We start from the raw sequence: 21941 nt of genomic DNA on the forward strand, positions 1-21941 counted from the left end.
AGAAACAAGCTGTAAAGGAAATTTCAGCGTAGGCAGTCCAGCGATAGAAAAAAAAAAGGCGACTAATACAAGAAGAAGAAAAAGAAGAGAAAGAAAGCTTTTCAACAAAAGGAAAGTATGACCAAAGAATGTCTCAAAGAAAGAATCCTCCCAACTCCCACCATAGCGCCTGAACTTTTGCCAACGAGTCCCACCTCGTTTGATTCCATTTACTCCCATAACTCCGCAGCACCTATTAAGCACATAAATCTACCTATACATTTAGTCGCTGCAGCTTCCCAAGCTGGCAATCGGTCCCATGAGTGTTTGCAGAAGCTGTGTGGTTCATTAGCACAACCATGGCGTATTTAAGCATCTGTTGCAACCCAACTTACCCATCGCTCGAGATCCTCTTCATTCTCGTTGAATTCTCTGCATCCCTCATCAAGGCGCTCTTTAGGTTTGAACTTGTATTAGCCTTTGTGTGCTCGTTATTGGGCAGCTATGTTGTGGAACACGAAGTACTTACGGGTGGTGCAGTAGAGCCACTCAGTCAGTTCGTCATCCTCTTTCAGCTGTTGCAGAAAATCTGCTGCAGAGGAATCATTGCCAATCTGACTAATTTGGAATCGAACAGCTATCAAAACAGTCAGTATTTGATGCACCGTGTCCATTAAATCATGGCATACTTTGAGTAGGGTAATCGTGCTCGGTAAGGAATTCAATGCAGCTGACAATTGCCTCCTTGAACTTGGTTCTGGTCTCACCACTGGCACAGCCATCCGTGATGCAGGAAATGAGAATAGGCCTCTCTATCTTTCCACCCGCCTTGATGACATCGTAAATCAGGGGCTTGAGAATCTTCTGTTCGAGTTGGGTGCCAATCCTGGTCTTGCCACCGAGCTTAGTTGTCTTCATAATCTCTTCGACTTGCTCGGCCTTCAGCTTTGGGTTCATATCGCGTTTGTCGTTGATGAAGAGCAAGCCTGCTCCGAAGCCGTCGGGTACCAACAATGTAGAGATTCGGGCGACTCGTCGAACAAGATCAATCTGGTCAGACTGGCGTGTGCCTTGTTTCATTGAACCGCTGTCGTCTGGTGGAGCAATGTGATCATTAGTACCTGCACATCTGATTGGTAACATGCTTATGGTTGAACTCACCGCAATAAAAGACTGGTTGGTAAAGAGCAAGCTTTGTAATGTCCTGGATATCCTTGTCTTCTTTGAGCAAGTTGTCTGTCTTTCCTTGAAGCTCTACTGCTTTGCTCGCAATAGTTTTCAGGAGTGGATTACCATCTTCAAAGAAATAATCGAGTCCGGTGTCATTAATAAACTGCATCATGCTGGCCTGGAATTCTTCTGCCGTGGTGTGCTGTGAAATCTCAGACACAAGCGGAACGGAAGCAGAAGCAGCATCATCTGTAACATCATCTGTAACTTTATCGAGAGCAACTGTTTTGACATCCTGGGGTTGGGGCTGGGGCTGGGGCTGAGACTGGGACTGGGACTGGGGATCTCCGAAGACGAAAGAATCAGTCATGTTTGAGTCGGTGAAGATCCTGTTTCTCAAATTCTCCGTCTTTTCGGGTGGGACATCCGCGGCGTTTGAGACGTTGGATCGCATGTTCTCAGGTACACACTAAGAGAAGACTCAAGTCAATATTCACGAAATGTAAATTGAGGATTCGTGTCACTTACACCAAAGGACTGATTCATGTTACCCTGGATGCCAAAAATCGTCTTGACCGCACCTTTGAGGGTATGGTTCATGAAACCAATGGACTTGAAGAAGTAGTTGATAATCTCAGTCACAATCTCATCCCTGTTCTTGGCAGGCAATGTATCTTGTTTGATGGCCTGGATCACCGCTGGGTCTTTGGTGGCCTCTGCGAACTCTTCAATGGTCACAGGGTTTGCTCCTTTCTTGACTCCTATGGTAGTAGATGCGCCCATGTCTGTCAGAAGCTTGATGGCACCGGGATCCCGATGCTCAATGAGCTTCATGAGGGCAGTCGTGCCATCTATTGCTTGGACATCGGGATCTGCACCTTTATGCAAGAGATACTCGATGACTTCGCGACGCCGCTGCTGGGTGACGGAAGAGTGGCTGAAAGACGCATACCATAGGGCAGTTCGATTCTTGTCGTTGATATGATTAACATTTGCATTTTCGCCCAACAGGACTTTAACGACGTCGATATGGCCCTTTAAAGAAGCATAAGCGAGTGCGGTCCGACCCTTGCGATCGATTTCGTCAATGTTAAAGTGGAGAGAGGCCGATTTGTAATGTTCAAGGGTATCTGTGGTAAGACTGCCCTGGGCAGCGGCATCGTGGAGAGTGATCATTGCTCTGCTCTCGAGAAAAGATTGATTGAAATTTTGAGTGAAATTTTGATTGGCTTTCGGAATGGTTTCCGGGGGAACGAATACTATAAATTGCAGGGGAGAAGATAGTGGAAGTGTTGGTTGCCCTGAACGTTTTTGTGACTGATCACAAGTTTATATAGGCGGCTAGCACCCGATGAGAGAAGATTTCGATGTAAAAGATCAGGCACAAGGCACCCCCAAAGAGCCTCATTTATTTACGGAGTAGATATACAAAGTGACTTGTGCACAGCCTCGTTACTTGAGGAGTTACCGACCGTCTTCCGATATGTCATTTTCCTTGCATACATATGCATGCGACGAGAACGGATGTCATCTCTAGAATCCACTCGGTGAGTGTTCTGCATTCAAGTTCAGCCGCACTGATAAGTGAGTGTGTTTACCGACCAACATACATAAACGTCCCTGCAATGCAACCTATAACTCAAGAAATCATAAGCCACATCATGTATTCGAATGCAATGTTGTGACACGTCGACACAGCCCCCGCCCGGCCGGTGAATGAAGCCGCCTATTAAGAAAGCATTTCCAGCGTCATTGACACACTTTCCAAGAAGTTCGCGACCCTCATTGGAAGCCTCGTCGCACGCCTTCGGATAAAAAACAGCAAATCGAACGCATCAGGCTCGCCCACGTCAAGCGTGTGGCTTCTTTCCATGCCGCTCTCGAGGATGTGAACCAATGCATCGGGAGTTGATTTGCCAGGGAATGCCAGCTCACGGATCATATGATGAAAAAATTCTTCTCTTACCCAGGCTTGAGGAACAACTTGATAGACGAGACGTCATCGAGACTGGACCCGCGCTGAGGCTCAAAATTTCAGCCCAAAGGGTGACATCTGGTGTGGCCCAATGGGGAAGAGATTGCGTTGCGTGCAGAAATTTTGGGTACACATGTTATAAAAGCAGTTAGCCTGTTGCACAGGGATATTTCTTATTAGAGTTGGGTTGGACGTCACTTCGTAACTTCATTCAATATCAGGGCACCGAAAACAAGCAGCATCGGCCTCACCGGAGCATTACAGCAATGGGCAGGCTTCAGGACGTGACCCGCTTCCTCTTGGCGGCCGGAGGCTCTGCCTCTACCGACGGCAAATCAACTCATCTATTCCATGAGGTCAAGAATTCCTTGTTTATGGAAACATGGACAGGTTCCGAATTAATCGACCGCGTGGAAGTAGTAACTGGCGTTAGGAGTGATACATCTGCACCTCTTGTGAACTTGCATTACAAGGTACCTATGGACTCGTAACCCTAACACACTTACACGAGAGAATTACTGACTATACGACAAAAACATAGAGAATCTTTGTTGTAGATCAAACACACACCCTCAAATGCTTCACAGAGACCTCGAAAGCTGAGGATGAAGGCGATGATGAAGATGAAGAGGAAGAAGAAGATAGCCGCTGGGAGGACGAGGAGCTAGACGACTTGGACATCCGAGTTCACGACAAAAGCCAACTTGCCGTCGCCTGTGGTGAATTTACAATCGTGGTTTTCTACCAAAACCCCGATGGTACTATCGGCGCCATCGAAGATGATGGCAGCTTACATGGGTGGAAGATTGCCCAACTCCCAAACGCTGAAGCTCTTCCTGGAACCCCCATGGCCAGCTTCCAAGCTAAAGACACCGTATACTTTGTCTATGTTGCTGCGGACCAAACCTTTCGTTATTTAGAGCATAGTAACAATGAGTGGAAAGGTATGTAATGCTATGTCTACAACCTCAAGGCTCAACGTCTCTGACTTTGCTATTAGACGCACCCTTTTCGAGTGCCAAGATAGACGGAGCTTCTGCCAAAATATCGCTTGCCGAAGACGAGAAAGCAGAGACTGATCCGAAGCTCTTAATCTTTTGCCTCGCTGATAAGAAGCTGTCTACGATCAAACCGGGAAGCACCGAAGCAGAAACCTGGGGCACAGTGGAAGACGGAGTGTATAAGCCAACGTCTGATCAGGAGAATAACGGATCGCCGCAGGGAAGCATCCCGAATCCCTTCCACCCCGGGCATCTCTTCATCTACTCTGGCCCTCCTCCTCCTCCACCACCTCTTGCTACTGTCCCTGTCCCTGTCCCTTTTTCTGTTGCCCCTTTTGCTTGTTATGAAGACTTCGGTCAATTGAGCTTGAGGGATCATGCTGTTGAATATCAACAGCCTCCTCCTTATGAATATTCTTATGGTCATTTCGATGGGCGTTATTATGACTCCCATGACGAAGCTCTTCTTCGGCAACCTGCCCAGCGACCTGAGCCGAGATTTGTTTCACAGTCAGCGCATGATCCTTCATGGCAGCCGCCTTACCAGCGCCCTTATCGCGCTCGTGATATGTACCATCATGATCCTTTCCAGCGGGATCCTTATTATCAAGATGGTTACCCTCCGGATCGTTACCCGCAGGACTATTACCAGCGAGATCCTTATCAACGAGATCCTTACGAGCGGGGTCCTTACCAGCGTGACCCTAACCAGCCTCCTCAGGAGTTCTCGCACTCATGGCAACAAGATCCGCCACAGGAGCTCCCACGTCAACAACATGTTCCTATTCAAGAGTCCTCGCGACAGCAACAACAGCAACAACAACAACAACCTCCACAGGAGCTCCCACGTCAACAACAATCTCCCCAGGAGACTCAGCGACAACAGGAGCCGGTTCATCGCCCACCTACAGTTGAGGATGCAGAAGAAGAAGATGATGATGACGACTCTTCTACCCGGCCTCAGGCTGGAACAGAGCCCCCACGCGCTCCTCAACCTAATCGTGAAGAGACTCAGCAACAACAACAGCGGCCACAACGGCAACAGCGGCAACAACAACAGCAACGTCGTGCCGTTTCACCCGCCTTCAAGTCGGAAGATGACGACATGGAGGAAGCCCTCCAGCGACGCCATCCCCAGACACAAGGCCGCAGCTCTCGTCAAGCCTTTTTGGACGAGCCTGTAGAACGACGACAGACTCCTCGCCGTCGAACCCCCGCAGACTCCATGTTTGATGAAGATGAAGACGCATTCCTCCAACAATTTCGGCGTTCTCGTCAAGAAGCATTTGAGCTTGATCGTCAAGACCGACTTCGGCGTGCTCTCCATGAAGAGCAGCGTGCTCGTCGCCTTCCTCCTCAACATCGTGGCTATGACTATGAGTCTCATCGTCCCTACTTGGCACATGGATATGAAGATCATCATTCACCCTATCGACATGGTCCTCGCACCCGGCCAGACCCTATAATCAAATTTCGCACCTATCACTACATTCATTCGATGCGATGTGAACGGTGCCATCGCCGCTACAAGAGAGTGAGCCGAGGACTGCCCTTTGGACGTAGCACTGAGTGGGTTAAGAAATGCCGTTGCTAAAGACTTGAAAGAAAACGTAGTGAATACACATCGGATTGATGCACAAGGTTGCAGGCATAGGATTCTTTCTTTTTCAAAACAAATCTCTAGTCTAGTCTAGTTCGTTGCTTTCAATTCTTTGCGAAAATACACTCGTTCATAACCATCCTCAGTCCTCCTCCCCGTCTCCGCATACCCAAGCTTAGCATACAGCCCAATGTTCTCATACATCTTGATATTCGTAAACAAAGCCATCCATCCAATCCCTTTCTGTCTCGCAACATCTTCCGCAAAATCCATAAGAACACGACCATAGCCTCTTCCCTGGGCCGCAGGCTCAACAACCAAATTGTTAACCATGACTGCGTCTGCTTCAACATCTATACGCAGAATAATAGAACCGACAATCTTGACGACCTTGTCATCGGAAGTAGATTCTAGGACATAAATATCGCGTGTGTTGAGCAACTCGTTGTAATCAGCCACCATAGGCGCGGGGGGTTTCCCTATGCGTTCGATATATTTGGAGTAGCTGGCATTGACTATGGCTTGTATGAAGGGCACATCTTCAGCTGTGGCTTTTCTGATGGTGAGGCCATTCTGTAGAGCTTTTTGAGAGAGCACAGCCATTGGTGGTGGGTTTAAAACACACAAGTTGTATTTTGGTGGGAAATGATTCAATGTTTCGGTTGAAGTCCATTGATTGGATCGACGTTATTCGCTGCACTACTCATACACGTCCTAAAACCGGTCCAAACCTGACTCATACTTTACAACGTCCTCCTTACATGTACTCTCAAGCGACAACAACATCACCAACATTTTTATTCGTGACCGATCATTCATTAGAGTCTTTCTTCTTGCTCGCTTTTACCACATACAACAAGACATGTCGTTGAATTGAGTCAGCACACAGGATCCAACGGTCCTGCGAACCGCTGTCAGAAGTACCAGCCAAAAGCATCCCGCGCGAACCACTGAGAGATGCGAACCCGCCGATAGCTTCGGCACACGACATTTCGCCAATCTCTCCCTGCCGAGTCATGGGATACGTGTAGATGTAGAGCTGCAGACGATATGCGTGCGCTTTACGGGGGTTGAAAATTGCGGCCTGAGCGTCACAGGTGCCACGTAGCCCAAGCAAGCATGCCAATGGCATCCGCCGGATCTGCTGCCTCGTTTTCGGCCCAACCAGCCCAACCAGGGTTGCATCCATGCATCTGAACCAATCTCTTCTACTGCAGTACTCTATCTTGGCAATGTCTGGGCTATCGTCTGAGCTATCGTCTAAGGCGTCAAACTCAAAAAAAAAAAATTGTCATCTTCACAGCTCATCCCTAATGGGCGCCGCCTCGTCCAACGGCGCCATGGCCATAATCTTCACCACCAAGCTCGTCCATCCAGTAAAGTGCTGCGTGCGCTGGCCAGCGCCTGTCTCAGGGTTGTACTGCTCCCAAGCGAAGCCTGTCTCCTCCCAGCTCTTGAATACAGTGTCGACCAGATTCGTGCGCAGCTCGTTGTATAAGCCTCGAGCCTTGCCTTGGAAGGGACCCTCTTGGGTAGCGATTTTCTGCGAATCGAGTTAGCTTTAAAATCTTGGGCTGCTGGTGCAAGTTGTCCATCGTGACAGCAAATTTGTGAGACTTACGTGGAGTTGTGTCAATGCCATGTAGTTGATGGGCATCCATACTGGGCTGCGCCAGTAGTTCTCTTCCGTTCCGTAGAGCGGATCTTGCTTGCTCAAGCTGCGTAGACCATGAGGACTGAACAGGTGACTCTCATCACCCACGAGGTCAAGAATCTTGCCCAACTTAGCATCGTCAGGCTTCATCAACCCGACCAAAAATGGGAACAGCGAGATGTATCCCTTGTGGCACACGAGAGCATGCTCTTCATATTCATCAATGGTGGCATCGCAGTAGCAGCCATCCTTCTCCGACCAGTGGAGGTCATCAAGGTTACGCTCAATGGCAAACAGATTCTTCTTGAGCTCGGCAATCTCATCCGCAATGCCCAACGCATCCGCAATATTGATGAGAGACTTGGTCATGAAGCCCACCCACGACATGAGATCCACATGGAGCTCACCCGGGTGCGGCGGCTGCGGTCGAGGGTAATCATCCAGACCGCTGGTAAGACAATGCGTCTCGGACCGGCCCTTCCACCTATAAGCCTCCTTGGAGGAAAAGGCCTCTCGGTCATATGCCTTAATGTTACCCTTCTGCGTCTTGCGGAACCAATCGTATTGCCGTCGAAGAAGTGGATAAATCTTGCGGAGGAAATCGCCACCCAGCTCCAGATTATCCAGATGAGCATTATACAAGGTCTGCCCTTGAGATAGCGTCTCCTTCTCGGCAGGCGCGCTACCGTTGGCACCACGAAGGCGCTCCATAAAGTCCTCAATGATCAAAAATAGGGTCGGTGGGTTGGCGTAGTGAGGGTATTGGACCTGGAATTCCGCTGGCACTTTGCTTCTGGCCTCTGGGCCAAGAATCTGCTCACGGGGGATCCATCCGTCGCTGTCCATGGTGTTATACCAGCTCTTGACAACCTCGAGCGTCAAGTCAATGTCCCAGTCAGCAATTGGTATGAGGTGGAATCCCTCGTCCCAGAAGAATCCGCGAGGGAAGAATGGTCGCGAAGGAACACTCGTAAACAGCTCATATGGGCCTTCCAGTTGCTGAGCCTTGCGTGCTCGGGCTTCGGCCGTATCGTCCCAGAAGCCCTCATTCTCTTCCTCGTACTCATCCGCATAAGACCGGTCAATCAGTTGATGTCCTTGGAAATATCCAATGCCTCCAATCAAGTTGGAAAACATGCTCTTGCCAAACTTTTGGTACTTGTCAGTGTTGTATGGCTTTTTCAAATCAAAGACGCTTGAGAATCGCTGTGCAAAAGCCTCCGAAGTCTCTTTAATCTCTCGCGTGACATCTTGGCTTGTCAATTCCTTGCCAGCCGAGGCCGATGAGAAGATGACGTCGAATTCGAATGATCCTTCAAATACTTTCTGAATGAGATGGACGTTACCGCCACCAGCCTGGGGCTTGAGTCGGTAGATTTGCCATGGGGGAGGCAAAGTTTCGTCAGTGTATTGTTGTTGAACCTCCTGGATGGATTCCTGCAGCTGCTGGAACACTGCAGGTTTTGCCTGCCAGATATGTTCTCCAGGGAGGACGAGGCTTCGTACCACGGTCCTATCTCCTCGTCGTGAAGCGGATATCTCATGGTCAGATTCCGGATGGTTGCCGGATCCCTCAGTAATCACAACAGTGTAATCGCCCAAGGCACCGGAGCTTCCTTTCAAAGTGACGTCGCCTTCGAATCCCAGTCCATCACCGTCCTCACCCTGGACCTCGAGATCTCCCAGGCCTTCTTGGGCGATGTAGTAATGCACCAGATACTTGGTGTCGTCAGGTGTATCATCACGGACAGTCCCTTTGATTCTCGCAGCCCAGCTGCCACCATGGTTGCCTCCGGGAACCTTGATGAAAGAAGTGGTGATGTCAATGCCGTTGCCTTCGTCGTGAATTGTCTGAACGCCACCAGTCCGTGCATCGTACTCATCCCAACCATATCCATGAATGTCCTGGCCCTGCTCACAAGTGTAGCGGAACACTGCCATTAGATTAGCATTAGATTCATAAAAACAATCGCCATCTCACTAAATCCTCTCACATACACTGCTGGATATCCATGTACGTCTCAGCTCTCCCCCACATCAAGCCCGTCCACAGGCCCTGGGGCATCCTCGGCCTCACTCCAAAATAGAGATTTGGCTTGTAAGGTCCCCATAGCAAGCTCTGGTTGTTCAGACGACCAATTTCGTTAATCAGGACGGTTTCGCTGCCCGTAGCTGAGGCACCAACCGCCAGCGCGGCCGCAGAGGCCAGCAGTTGGGCAAACTTGGCCATTTGTGCCCTTTTCCTTCGTCTTTTCTCTACAGAGCTCAGCTCTATGTAAAGATAATTACCAGGAGTCTTTCCTCATCCAATGGAGAGAAAAAGGCCAAGTCAAGACTGAATGTCGATCAGCAACAGTTTCCAGGGTGCAATGAACACGGTGGTGCTGCTAGAGGTCACTGCAAGGCTGAGGAGCTACTCATGGCAGGTGGCCAATCAAGCTACCGGGATACGCCACAGAGCCATACAAGCCACACTTTTAGTCTTTTTACCCCTGTCATTGTCTTCAGCCTTGACCCAAAAGTACAGCCCAAATTGATTCTAGAAACTTCAAGCTCCAACGTCATAGTCTGCTCGCTGTTGCGAATTATCCAACTGATCAGCTACCGCAATTTCAAAGCATATTATTCCATCATGAACGACTCACGTCGCTCCAGGCGGCCCGACAGCCGTCAGATGTGGGATGATTCAGACCGTCGCGACAGAAACCCTCCCCGAGACCGCGAGCGCGAGCGCGGCTGGGACAATCGAGACCGAGAGAGAGATCGTGGCCGAGGCAGAGGCTACCGGTCGCGGTCTCTGGAACGACGTGATAATCAGAGAGATCGCTCAATGTCACCGGATAAGCACCGACGAGATCGTGGGGGAGACAGAAATCGAGGTGGCCGAGACCGTCGCCCAGGACGAGATGGAGATAGACGGGATAGCCCACGTCGGCAGGACGATTGGGATGATCGCGATGACAAACGATGTAAGCACACGGACAATGAACATCTTCTTCAAGCTACTGGTATCCTCTTGCTAACATACATCGGCAAAAAGCAGCAAAACATCGCGATGACCGCCGCCGCTCACCATCCCCTTCCCTCTCCGCCCTGCCTACCCGCCCCCATCCAGAAAACACCTCCCGCAAATCCCAGCCCAACATCAAAGTCAAATCCGACAAGCGCAGCCCCTCACCCCCTCGTCGCGACCGCAGCAGCAGACGAGATGCATCTCCCTCGCCGGTGAGAATGGAGCAGGACGAGTACGACGACGACATCGAGGTCGAGGGCCAGGACGATGACGACGTGGCCGCCATGCAGGCCATGATGGGCTTCGGCGGCTTCGGGACCACAAAGGGGAAAAAGGTCGCGGGCAACAACGCCGGCGGCGTGCGCAAGGAGAAGAAGTCGGAGTATCGGCAGTACATGAATCGGCAGGGAGGATTCAACAGGCCTCTAAGCCCGTCGCGATAAAGAGGCGTCTTCTCCTATATGGGAAAAAAGAGGGCGCTTTTGGAGGATGGAATATATCGGATTATCAAAGGTTTATTTTTTTTTTTACCATTTTCTTATGTAACGATATCCATGATGGCATAGCACTTGGGGTCTTTTTTTTCTTTCTGGTTTTCAATCTTTATTGTTTACTTAACTACAGAATGTTGTATCAAAAAAAGAATAAATCGTATGATGTATATTAATTGAGTAGGCTCCCCTTGTCTACGTGACTGGAACGCTGTACATGCGACTACCGCTAATATGCTGCACTATAATGCATACAATTATTTCCTCAACTTCAAGAAACCCAGAACTTATCCACATCCGCAAAAGGGAATAATAACACAGAAGAACTAAGGCCACACCAACAACCACATCCTCGAACGGACAGCCAAAACGCAGAGTGACAACAGTAGCACAACGTCTATGTATCCAAATTCGCCAGCTCTCTTCCAAATCGAAAAGGAAATGAGCCAAAAAGGACGGACAAAAAACGAACGAAGGAGACGTCTTCTCTTCTCGCCTCTTGTGGCTGTTGCAGTTGTAAACATTAAATGTGTATGTACTTGCTGGCAGGTATATATGTGTATATATATATATATATATATATATATATGCTGATCCATGGTTCTTGTTTCATAGTGAATTTTTTTCTTTCTTTCTTGGTTCTCTAGAAAATACACGGTGATGATGTTGTGTGTGACAATTACTCCTGTATCTTCTCGGATTCCTCCGGCCTACCGTCTTGGCCAGCGTTTTCTTCCTCCTTCGAATCTGCCTTTACTTCCGGTGTCGTCGGCGTTGTAGCCTCCTCCTCTTGCTTCGGCACGTCAAGTGTTGGCGTGGGTGGGATATCCTCTGATACCGATAAAATAGAAGACTCATCCTTAGCTCCGTCTACTGTGCTGGAGGCCCTCTCCCTCCGTCTTCTTCTTGCCCTCCGTTCCTCCTCTGCCGTCTGCCTCCTCGCCTTTCTCATCGTCTCTCTCCTCTCGACATCCGCCTCGTCGTTTCCATCGCCTCCGCGCACATCTTGCAGTAGTGCCGCTGCTCGGTCAGCCAGATCATCCTCCTTATTGCCATCTCGCGAGGGAGGAGGCAGTGAAACGGGTGTTTGCGAATCTCCGTCTTCGTCAATTGTTGGCTCAGACTTGGAGAAGTTGGTCTCGATGTCTGGTATCTCGTCGAGATCGTTTATTTGCTGCCCAGAGGCCACACGGACCTGGTGGCGATCCTTCAAGCGGGCACGACGGCGACGGTCTCTCTGGTCCCGTGCCTGCGGCGCTGCTGCTCGAAGTCTCTCGAGCAGTGAGTCCATGGCGCCAGTGCTCGATGGCGATGCGGGTCCATTGTCTGCCAAGAGACTGGCCGCTTTCGTCTGCGCATGCTTGCGCTTCATGGAGGCTTCGTTGCGCTTCCTTGTCTCCTCCAACAAAACGTTCTTCTCGCGCGACTTCTTCCATTCCTGCAAAAAGCCGGCTAGCTTGGTGAAGAAGTCCCTCCGGGAATTCTCGTCTGCGGGATCTTCTCCGTAGAACAACATAATGTCCTTGTAAGTCTTCATCATCTCCTCCAAGTAGACTTGCATCTGCTCCGCCTTCCTTCTGGCCTCCTTCATAACTCTCTGAACGACTTGACCGACGCGATCCTGGGGGTGGAACTTCTTGGGGTCGCTCAAGTTACCATTGTCCAGGGACATTTGCACATTCTTCACGTTGGCAATGTAGTTCTTGGCATCGGCTTGAAGCTGTTCAATGTTAATCTTTTGTGCCGTGATGACACCAGTAATGTCGTCGGCGAAGCTCTCCCACTCAGGATACTGGTTTCGAACAATACGCTCCACAAGATCGGCCAGCGTCGATTCGTTCTTGTCATCCTTGACCATGCCCAGTCTAGCGAGCGAGCTAAGCTTGAAACCGCGCGCTTGCTTGTTGGCATCGTTCATGTAGTTTCCAATGTCCAAGATGAGACCAAGGACATTCATAAGTGCGACCGAATCTCTCAATGACTCGGAGACAGCGACAACGTCCTGCATCTTCGCACTGATCTCGTCATAATCTGATTCGAAACTCTGCGTTAGAGCAAGCGCCCTCATTCTGCTCTTCCAGTAATGATGAAGTTCAAATGCCGTATACAGATACATCTGATCCTGTCGCGTGAGCTCTTCGGGATCCTGTTCACGCGTTTGGTTCTTGGCGTCTGGCCCTGTCAAGTCAGTACTATAGGGTGCCATTTGCTTGGCGACGTTGTCGTTAATGTTGCACATGTCGTCCTTTGACAAGAAGTCCATGATTCCCTGATTTGTGATGATGATGTCGTCGCAATGGATAATCATCTGCACAATCTTTTCAACCGAGTACTGAGAGAACTTGGCAAAAGCGATTTCTAGAAATTCACATGTTAGCTCAACATTACCAAAGGTGCAACGGGAGTCTCCAAACAATCAACATACCAAATGCTTTCCGAAGGTCGGACGATATAAGCTGTTTCTTATCATCTTTCTTGCCGCCAGATCCACCAATCTTCTTGATTTCTTTGGCCACGAAAAGCTTCTCGACTTCATCCAAAATTCCTCTGCGACTAAGCTCATTGTACTTCTGTTCTCGTTCCTCGGCAGAGGGAGCGTGAGCAGCCCAGTGACTGGTCTCAGGGGTATCAACCTTCTCCCAGTGAAGAGCCTTGAGTTTCTTCTTAGGCCGCATCACTGGCAAGCCAACAGAAGGCGAGGCGGAGAAGGCGGGTGTCTGAGGCAAGTAGTGACCGGAGATAGCGCCAGGCATGCCAGGAGGCGGTGGTGGAGGCGGTGCCATACCTCCGACACCAGGCATGGGCGGCGGAGGCGGGGGAGGTGGTGGCATTCCCATCGCACCGGGCATAGGGGGCGGAGGTGGAGGAGGTGGAGGAGGTGGGGGAACGGGGAACGCGCCCGGCATCGGTGGAGGTGGAGGAGGAGGCGGAGGAGGTGGAACGCCGGGCAGTTGACCGGGCATCGGGGGAGGAGGCGGAGGCGGCGGCGGCGGGGGTCCTCCGGCAGCGGTGATCTCGACCTTGGGGGCCTCGCCTTCTGCCGGAGTAATGGGGGATGACGACTCCATGCTTGGGTGGGATGGGCCGGTAGTTGCGCCCTCGTCGGCTTCGGAATCGCTGCCCTCGTATTTCTTGACCTTGGAACCGATCTCGCCGAGAAGCTGTGCCTGCTGCTTTGCATCGACAACTGGTCGTCTCATCTCGATGATTCTCGGGCGCTCGATAACCACACCCTCCTCATCCATCTCGACATCATCTTCGTCAATAGCATGCTGCTCGAGCTTAGCCGGTCGCTTGGACGCTCTCCGACCACGATGGATGGTTCCGAGAACACTGTTAGTGAAGTCGCGAGGTGGCGTGCCGCCACCAGGGGGGGTGCCTGGTTCCCCGTCGCCATCCATGGCTTCTCTGAGGGCACGGAGGCGATCGGAGGGACCATCTGAGTCTCCCCAAATTCTGCCTTCTAGCTTATACTGGGTCTTTTGTCGCTCTAGCTGCTTCTGCAGACGCTCCATGAGGCGTTCACGGTCAAGAATACCTTGCATCTGAGCTGAGCTGGTTTCTTTGCCGGGCTTGCCACTGCTGGCCTTAACAGCATTAGATGCTGCAATGTCCTGGGCATCTCGCAGCATCAGATACAGCTCTCTTGTCTCAAGCTCATAGCGCTGCGCTTCCTTGGCTCGGACGCTTTGAATGTTATTTAATTCGCCTTTGAGGCCGTCTGCCTGGCGCCTCTGAGCCTCAATGAACCGAGACTGTTCGTCTAGCTGCCTCTGCAATTTGGCCACGAGGCCATCGGCTCCGAGCTCCAACTTTGCCTTCATCTCATCTCGCTCCGCCATGGCGGCCTCGGCAATCTGTCGGGACTCCAACGCCTCATCGAGTGCCTGCCGAGCTTCAGAATCGGTATGCAGCTTGTCCAGCAGACTCTGAACCGTGAAGTTGAGACTCTGCTTGAGGTCCATATTGGGTAGGCGTCGGTCCATGGCCACATAGCTGAGCATCGAATCGACGAGCTGAAACATGCGTAGTCGCTCTTCACCATCGTTGGCTCGGATGAGCATGAGGTGCTGAAGCGCGGATACGAAATAGTCATGCGTCTTGGTTCCGTGTAGCTGCTGTTGGATCGTGTCTGCGATTTGAATCGGGTCGGTCAAGTCCTTGGCATCTCCCTCGATATTATCCTTCACACTGCTGTTCTCACGCTCGAGCATATCCTCATAATCAATGGCCTCGTTGGTGCGGAACCGATCAATCTGCTTGTCTAGTAGTTCGTACTGAAACCCCTCCATCTTGGTCAAGATCCTCTTGATGCCACAGGCGTGGAACTGGGCTCGAATGTGAACCCTCATCTGGAGGTCCTTTTCCGGTGCGTCGATGATCATGTTGACCAGAATCAGGGTGGCAACCGCGTATTCCATCAGTAGGTTCTCCATTCCGATGCCTCCCGTACGAAGCTCATCGCTAGCACCCACAAGACTGCCCATCTTTCCTCGCCCATCGACGGTGACTTCCACCAACCGCATCCAGGCGTCAAATCTCCCATTCTCGCCCACTTGAGTCTTGACTTCGTCCAGAGCCTGAATCACTTTCAAGTGTCCTTCGCCGTGAGTGCCCCAGGTGCAGAGGAAGGTCAGAATTTCGCTGACGAGCTTGCGCGTGGTAAGTCGAGATGAAATAAGGCAACTGGCCAAGGCCAGGAGGACCTTTGACTGCATCAAAGCATCGTCGGCGCCGAATTTGTTGTTCATCAAGGCCTTAAGACACTTGACAATGTCGTATTCGCGATCCAAATTCTTCTCCGTCTGTGCAGAGATCGCTCCAGAAGCTGGCCCTCCGTTGGCATTTTTCCTGTTGATCTTGAGCAGCAATGTTACCAGAGCCACTTGACCCTGACATTCGACGAATCGTTTCACCCAGCCAATCTGCTGTGTTCTCAAGTTGACTTCGAGAGACCCCATACCCTTCGCATCCAGCTTATCCTCCATGACCCTCCTGACATACCACTCGGGGGTTCCCTCCTCATCAGAATAGGTGGTTACGTCGGGTGTGGCATACTGATTGGCCCTGGCGGTCTGCTTTCGTTTCTGCTCTCCTTGCCACTCCGTCAGACGGTCCTGGTGCAGCAATGTCCACTTCTTCTCTGCGGGGTAGGCCGTCATCTGTCTCCTGGCTTGCTCGGGAAGATTGTGCCATCCTCGCTTCTGCATGAGCTGCATAAACATCTGCTCGACAACGTAGTTATCATCAGGCTTGGGGAAGTAGAAACCATCGTGAGCGGTCGGGCCGTAGGCGCTCATCTTGGTTAACCGGTGAGACTCGCGGGGCGAGTGAGGCTGGTGATGTGAGCTCAAAGGCGGCGAGGGCGCAAGCGTTGTGTGTGAGGAGCGGGCGGATGCCGGATTCAGGTAGCCCTGGCCGGAGCCGTAAGGGTTATTGAAGCTCTCGCCTGAGGATCGTCCATAGTGAGGGTTCTGGTAAGAGTCGTACCGCACGGGATACGAGCCGTTGGTCGCGGAGCTGGACGTGCTCCCGCGAGCCGGGCCGCCTCCAGGCACAGCTCCGACTGCAGGCCCGGGGCCCCATTGCTGGTACTGGGCCTGCTTGCCGGTGGTGGCCATGGTGATGTTGTTGATGGACATGTTGGACGAGGTGCCCGGGCGCGCCGAGGTGTGGGGGTGGGAGGAAGACATGGCGGACGGATCGATGGACGGATACTGGTGGTAATCGAAGCCGCTGAGGTTGAGCTGATGAGGCACAGGCTCGCGGCGCTGCGGTACGTTGTCGGGCTTGGGGATGAACTCGTGAGCGGCTGGCGAGCGGGAGCCTGGCGGGACGTCGTAGGGGATGGACGTGATCACACCCGCCATCTGGTTGATGCCAGCATCAGGAGAACTGGGTTGGTCGATCGAAATCGACGACGACTCCCGCTTGTGGCGCGAGGAGCGCGAAGAAATTATGGACGCCGTTTCGAACTGATCTGAGGAGCTCTTGGGATCGATGTCGGTGTAGCGCTTGTCGGCGCGGTGCTTGCCTCTGGAGAAGAGGGATCTGCCGCCAGAAGACTGCCTTGACTTATCGGCAGCGGACGACATGATAATTGATCGTGGAGAGAAGTGGGTAGGCGAAACACGTAACGGCAGCGGAGTGCGAGCCCTGGACCGCTCGCATGATGGAGGCCTAATTTGCTAGCAAGATGGACAGGGCTGGGCCTGCAGTGGGGGGAGGGGGGGAGAGGGGGTTTTCTGGCGGATATTTTTCTTTTCTCTTTCTCTTCTTTCTCTCTTCGTTTCTCTTGTTGTTCCTGTTGTCCCTTTCACGGGTTCTATTGCCTTTGTCGTCTCGTGTCTCCGCGCTGGCTACTGCTGTTTCGCGGACGGTCTTTTCGCAAACGCTGCTGAAGATCCAAAGACGGACGAGGTTTTGGAGCAAGGCTGAGATACAGAAGACGGGGCCGCTGAAGGGCTCGAGAAAGTGGTTAGTGATAGGGGGCGGGGACCGTAGAAGGATGCACGCACACACACCAGACTACAACTGAGACCAGGGGTGGGTGGGATTGGATTGATTTCTGTGGTTTTTGTTCGGCGTGTAGTTTTATCGACGACGGCCAAATTCCGTACCGACTTTCAACTGCAGGAACTGCTGCTTTCAGCGTCGCCCTCTGTACTCGTATGCGCTTTGGATGCCGTTCTGGTACTGGCCTCGGAAGACGACGAGCGAATGGATGCAGGTGAGTTCAAGAACGAAAAAGGGCCCCTGACCAAGTCGCATCACAGGGGAGGCCCAGGGTCGGCCACTTTTAGGCTCGGTCAGTGGCGAAGCCTCTGTAGCTCTTTTTGGCCGCCGCAGCGCTAGCAGCGGGACTGATGGGCTAGCTGGGATGCCCGACGGCGCTGAACATTCAACGGAGCGCACAGGCGTCGAGGCCATTGGGTGCCGTGCAGGCGCTGACTTCAGTTGATAGTGGCCCCTAAACCACTGGCGCCGTAGCCTTGAACGGGCCTAATTGGGTCTTGCGTGCATGTGGATCACTGGCATTTGGGCAATCGAAGATGATCCACAATCGACGACAGGCGGGAAATGAGACAAGGGGGGGTTCTGTTCTGGTTGGCTTGAGGAAATGATGGCATTGTGCGATGGGTTGGGTTATTTTTGTTTTATTTTTTCCGGATCTCTTTTGTCAAGGTGCTGGCTCTTTACCAATGCGGCATATACTTGTACTGAGGTACTTGATGATGCGCATGTGCCCAGGTCAGTCAGGATTATGTCATGCCGATGTGTCGCATCAACTGCAAAGCCTCCTTCGAAACAGCCGAGGTACCTCACTAGGACGTACTAGAGGACTTCAAAGCCGCATATAGATCAAATGCTTTAGTCATATGGCTGGCGCATTGATTCTTCTTCTTATTCCTGCTAGAACCCCGTACCTGCTCTGGCGGCATTATGGATGAAACACCTCATAATGACGGACGCTACCGATAGATGGCATGGTAGTACTCGTACCAAGCTTCCGATACTACCTGACAGCTCGGGAATAGGGAGTTGGCGTGCCAAATCTGTAACAATCTAATAAACGGCAGAGCAGATGGGCAATTAAAGATCACGCGTTGGGACCCCCCGTCATGGCAGTGGGGAAGAAAAAGGCCGTGGTCCATGCCACATCTAGAAGCAGTCCCTGGAAGCTTCCAGCTAAAGTCCGATACCCTTTGTTCTTGAGCAAATGGCTGTAGGTCCGGAGTATAGAGTACTTGTTGAAAGCTGAAGTTGTGATATCCGCCTCCTAGCATATGGGTCGTTGATCTCTTACATCTTGGTATCTCAGACCTAGGGTAGCATCCCTTGCGAGCCTGTACTCTTGGCGAAGGTACCAAGCAAGTATACTCCGTATATCCCATGGAAGTCTTCATTATATCTGTGCTGTGAGACCCGTACTTTACCGATAAGAAAAAGCGACGATACGCCATTTGTCCAAGGTGCCTGTCTGAATCTATCGTCAATACTGCCGCACATACTATCTCTCAAATATGTACCTTAGTCATATCTACATAATCCCGATACCTCAAATGACTGTACATTCAGTCCATGGGTACCTGTATATCACTCGCAATCCCGTCATCATCCATCAATTCAATAAATCCCCCGTGTCCCCTTCCCTAAACCGCCTAGCCCCCAGCGGTGGCCCGGCCCTGCAAGTGCTCAACTGCTGGTCGCCGGGCTCTTTAGCGTCTCCGGGGTACGTACTTGCAGGCAGCCTGTCTGCACTCGTACATGGCCCAAGTACCAAGTACCGAGTACTCAGAACTCCATGTCAAAGCCATCTGCTATTGCGTCTCAGCCATCGCCATCCCACAGTCGTCAGCTCGAATCTTAAAGAAGACCCCCCCCTTATAAAGCGCATTCAGCTTGCTTTGCTCCATGGCTAGGTAGGGGTCGGCCCTGTCGCCCTATCGCCAGAATCTCTTCGACGAGCACGGCGGCCACCCGCAGCCGGCGACACATGATCGCATCACCTGTAACAAAAGGGAAGAAAAGAGACACACATCAAAGACAAGATGGGTGACGCACTAGCCGGTATCAAAGTAAGCCTCACCCTCCCGAGAAACAAACCAAAAAAAGAACAATCGACGGATAGCTCGAAATCCCAACTTGAATGCGCCCGCGACTAACGCGCCGCGTGCCGCAAACCACAGATACTCGTCATCCCCGCCGTCATCTCGCTCATCCTCTTCCTCCTCCTCACTTTCGTCGTCGTGCCCTGCTGGCGCCGCTACCGCGCCCGATACAGCCAGTATCTGCCCATCGACGCAATATCAGAGCACACGACCTCCTGGCGCTACCGCATCACCAACCGCATCGTCCGCATCGCCAGCCTCCCCTTCCGATGGCGGCGAGATAGGGATATCGCCATGGCCGGCGGCATTCCAGATCGCGACCTCGAGGAGGGCGAGGAGCTGGAGGACATTGACGAGGACATTGCCCAGGTGCTCGATGCCCTGGCCCGGTCCAGGCGGCCGGACAACGAGAGACGCCTAAGCCGGGAGTAAGTCCCATTGGCGGCCATATGCATTTCGTTTTCGTTCTGTGCTCCGTGCCAGGCTGACTGTATATAAGGCTAGAAGAGGGATTTATAGACGACAGCAGCGATTCAGACTCGGATTAACACGAAAGCCTGCTGAAGAGAAGGATAAAAGAGAAGCGCAAGGGAAACATGTCATTATAATACATCTAGAGATATCACGCCATCTTCTGGCAATCAAGGGGGTTTACCTGCTCCAAAGGCATAATCAAAGGCCAAAAAGGCCACACAATCAACAGGGCATTACTAGCGACTCATCAAATACGGCCTCGTACCGAGTGTGCTTCAAGGGTAAAGACATACGAGTAGCCTTACATACTATCCGCCTGACGTTGCGACACTGAGTACAAGTTGGCGCCAAATGCGATTGGCGATTCAGCACAGTTGGATAATAGCCGCTTCCTTGTATTTCTATTAGATATGTATAACACCATCTATCGACTTTATAGAAAAGACCTGCTTATGCTGTCCCACAAACACCCCATACTATAACAAAACGTTCGCTCCGCTCTTCAATGCAGAAAATCCACATGCTGTCCTCTGGGTATCTTGTGGCCGGTCTAAAGCTCGAAAAGAGACGAAATCATGGCTTGTCGCTGAAACTGGCTGTGCAAATTGAAAAGACAAAACCAAAGAGAATGAACATCCCTGAACGCCGCCGCTATGCGCTTCGTCGCTATCCCAGACGTGAATAATGTACCGCCATCGGAATTGAAGAGTTTCTCAACCTTGAGATACCTTTAATCCCCCATCTTTCTCGACATTCTCAAGATGTGATCCCACTGATCACGGGTGTAATGGGCCGTTCCTCCGCCACAACGCCTGCATATATACATGACGTTTGAACCGTCGGTTACATATCCCCCTCCTACAAATACCACGGGTCCATTGTCTGGATCCCTTCCCAAAGAAGCTCCTGTAGCTGCACGTACGGGTGAATCGCCCACCGGGCTACCGGGCTGCGTTACGGGAGTTGCAATATTGGGAAAGCTAGATTGTATCGAGTCGTCCGAAAGTGTTCCCGAACTCTCATCACTGTCTGCGAGACTCCTCCGTGATCTAACAAAGGGGTTATCAAAATTGGGAGGGAGAGCCTGGATGATGTCACCCATCATCTCTTCAGGGTTCTCGTCTAGAAGATGCTCGGCCGGGATTCCAAGAGTTGTTCCGGTTGGAGATCCCGGGGGAGTGAACTCTTCTTGGGCCCTAATGGTGAGTTGGTGGTGCGTAAATTCGGAAGAAACAGTCCTACGAACGTGAACGCCTTCAACCGGCGAGAATGACGGGTAAGGATCATGAAGCAGATCTGTAGGCCGAGGGTGTGTTTCTTGCCTGATGGTGCGCCTGACCATGATTTCCCTGCGGCTGGCTTCCAAGCGACTGAACAAGTTTTCCCTGCTACCGGATTCAAGATCTTGCTGAGTCGTATCACGGTTTCTCCCCAGACGCGTCCATGATGTAGCGATATGGTCCCTGACGGATCGGCCAAAGTCCCTGATCCTCATTGCTGTTTTTTCCAATTGCTGGCTGGCAGAAACGATTGTGTGGTAGCTCCCAGAGCGAGACTGGAGATTAAGACGAGACATACAGACTGTTGTATGATGCAGATAAGAGATGGCTGTTTGGAATGAAAGTGTGGTCATGTTTATATAAATGCGTTGCTGGATGTCAAGTCGAGAGGTTTCAGGGTGGCAGATGCGGCGTGTACGCTCTATATAAGCATAGTACGTTTCTCTTTTTCTCTTTCAGAGATGTAGCTGCCTCCCTGATGGCAATGTTGGCTATTCAGTTCTATCACGGTAAGCTCGACTTTGTGTGTTGTGACACTCCAGGAGATTACTATGGATCGGCTACTTCCTGCTTGATAGAGTCGGTGCTTGCCCTGAATGACAGCTCTTCTCTTGTCGTATAATCTTTGATTTGGAATAAAGTATAAAAATTGTTTACTCAAGACAAGGTGACGTTTGCTATGCTCATCTGCT

General features: G+C 51.4%; 8 protein-coding genes across 8 annotated transcripts; 3 read left to right on the forward strand and 5 right to left on the reverse strand.

The window, feature by feature from the left end:
• Positions 1–34: 34 nt before the first annotated feature.
• Positions 35–2537, reverse strand: M431DRAFT_505476 (hypothetical protein). The gene is made up of 6 exons (XM_024918644.1): positions 1678–2537; positions 1141–1618; positions 669–1073; positions 509–616; positions 375–433; positions 35–315 (listed from the first exon to the last, which is right to left on the reverse strand). Exons 1-6 carry the CDS (start codon positions 2323–2325, stop codon positions 262–264), a joined length of 1752 nt encoding a protein of 583 aa, XP_024777593.1. The 5' UTR covers positions 2326–2537; the 3' UTR covers positions 35–261.
• Positions 2538–3241: 704 nt separating this feature from the next.
• Positions 3242–5767, forward strand: M431DRAFT_352916 (hypothetical protein). Its single transcript, XM_024914495.1, has 3 exons — positions 3242–3597; positions 3666–4068; positions 4125–5767. Exons 1-3 carry the CDS (start codon positions 3391–3393, stop codon positions 5717–5719), a joined length of 2205 nt encoding a protein of 734 aa, XP_024777594.1. The 5' UTR covers positions 3242–3390; the 3' UTR covers positions 5720–5767.
• A 48-nt stretch (positions 5768–5815) lies between these two features.
• On the reverse strand, positions 5816–6328 carry M431DRAFT_479465 (hypothetical protein; the record flags this gene model as incomplete). Its single annotated transcript, XM_024915770.1, has 1 exon — positions 5816–6328. The coding sequence occupies one exon, from the start codon at positions 6326–6328 to the stop codon at positions 5816–5818; it is 513 nt and encodes a 170-aa protein (XP_024777595.1).
• A 694-nt stretch (positions 6329–7022) lies between these two features.
• On the reverse strand, positions 7023–9609 carry M431DRAFT_79256 (glycoside hydrolase family 63 protein; the record flags this gene model as incomplete). Its single annotated transcript, XM_024922799.1, has 3 exons — positions 7023–7268; positions 7347–9313; positions 9378–9609. The coding sequence occupies 3 exons, from the start codon at positions 9607–9609 to the stop codon at positions 7023–7025; spliced, it is 2445 nt and encodes an 814-aa protein (XP_024777596.1).
• A 297-nt stretch (positions 9610–9906) lies between these two features.
• Positions 9907–10979, forward strand: M431DRAFT_517537 (hypothetical protein). Its single transcript, XM_024920335.1, has 2 exons — positions 9907–10348; positions 10420–10979. Exons 1-2 carry the CDS (start codon positions 10012–10014, stop codon positions 10833–10835), a joined length of 753 nt encoding a protein of 250 aa, XP_024777597.1. The 5' UTR covers positions 9907–10011; the 3' UTR covers positions 10836–10979.
• Positions 10980–11562: 583 nt separating this feature from the next.
• M431DRAFT_492160 (hypothetical protein) lies at positions 11563–16978 on the reverse strand (the record flags this gene model as incomplete). Its single annotated transcript, XM_024916982.1, has 2 exons — positions 11563–13241; positions 13309–16978. 2 exons carry the CDS (start codon positions 16976–16978, stop codon positions 11563–11565), a joined length of 5349 nt encoding a protein of 1782 aa, XP_024777598.1.
• Positions 16979–19230: 2252 nt separating this feature from the next.
• On the forward strand, positions 19231–20434 carry M431DRAFT_505482 (hypothetical protein). Its single transcript, XM_024918645.1, has 3 exons — positions 19231–19462; positions 19574–19923; positions 19995–20434. Exons 1-3 carry the CDS (start codon positions 19436–19438, stop codon positions 20041–20043), a joined length of 426 nt encoding a protein of 141 aa, XP_024777599.1. The 5' UTR covers positions 19231–19435; the 3' UTR covers positions 20044–20434.
• A 265-nt stretch (positions 20435–20699) lies between these two features.
• On the reverse strand, positions 20700–21847 carry M431DRAFT_528757 (hypothetical protein; the record flags this gene model as incomplete). The annotated part of the gene is made up of 1 exon (XM_024920747.1): positions 20700–21847. Exon 1 carries the CDS (start codon positions 21600–21602, stop codon positions 20700–20702), a length of 903 nt encoding a protein of 300 aa, XP_024777600.1. The 5' UTR covers positions 21603–21847.
• Positions 21848–21941: the final 94 nt, after the last annotated feature.

This window comes from Trichoderma harzianum (genome assembly GCF_003025095.1).
Source record: "Trichoderma harzianum CBS 226.95 unplaced genomic scaffold M431scaffold_3, whole genome shotgun sequence".
Lineage (NCBI taxonomy): Eukaryota > Fungi > Ascomycota > Sordariomycetes > Hypocreales > Hypocreaceae > Trichoderma > Trichoderma harzianum.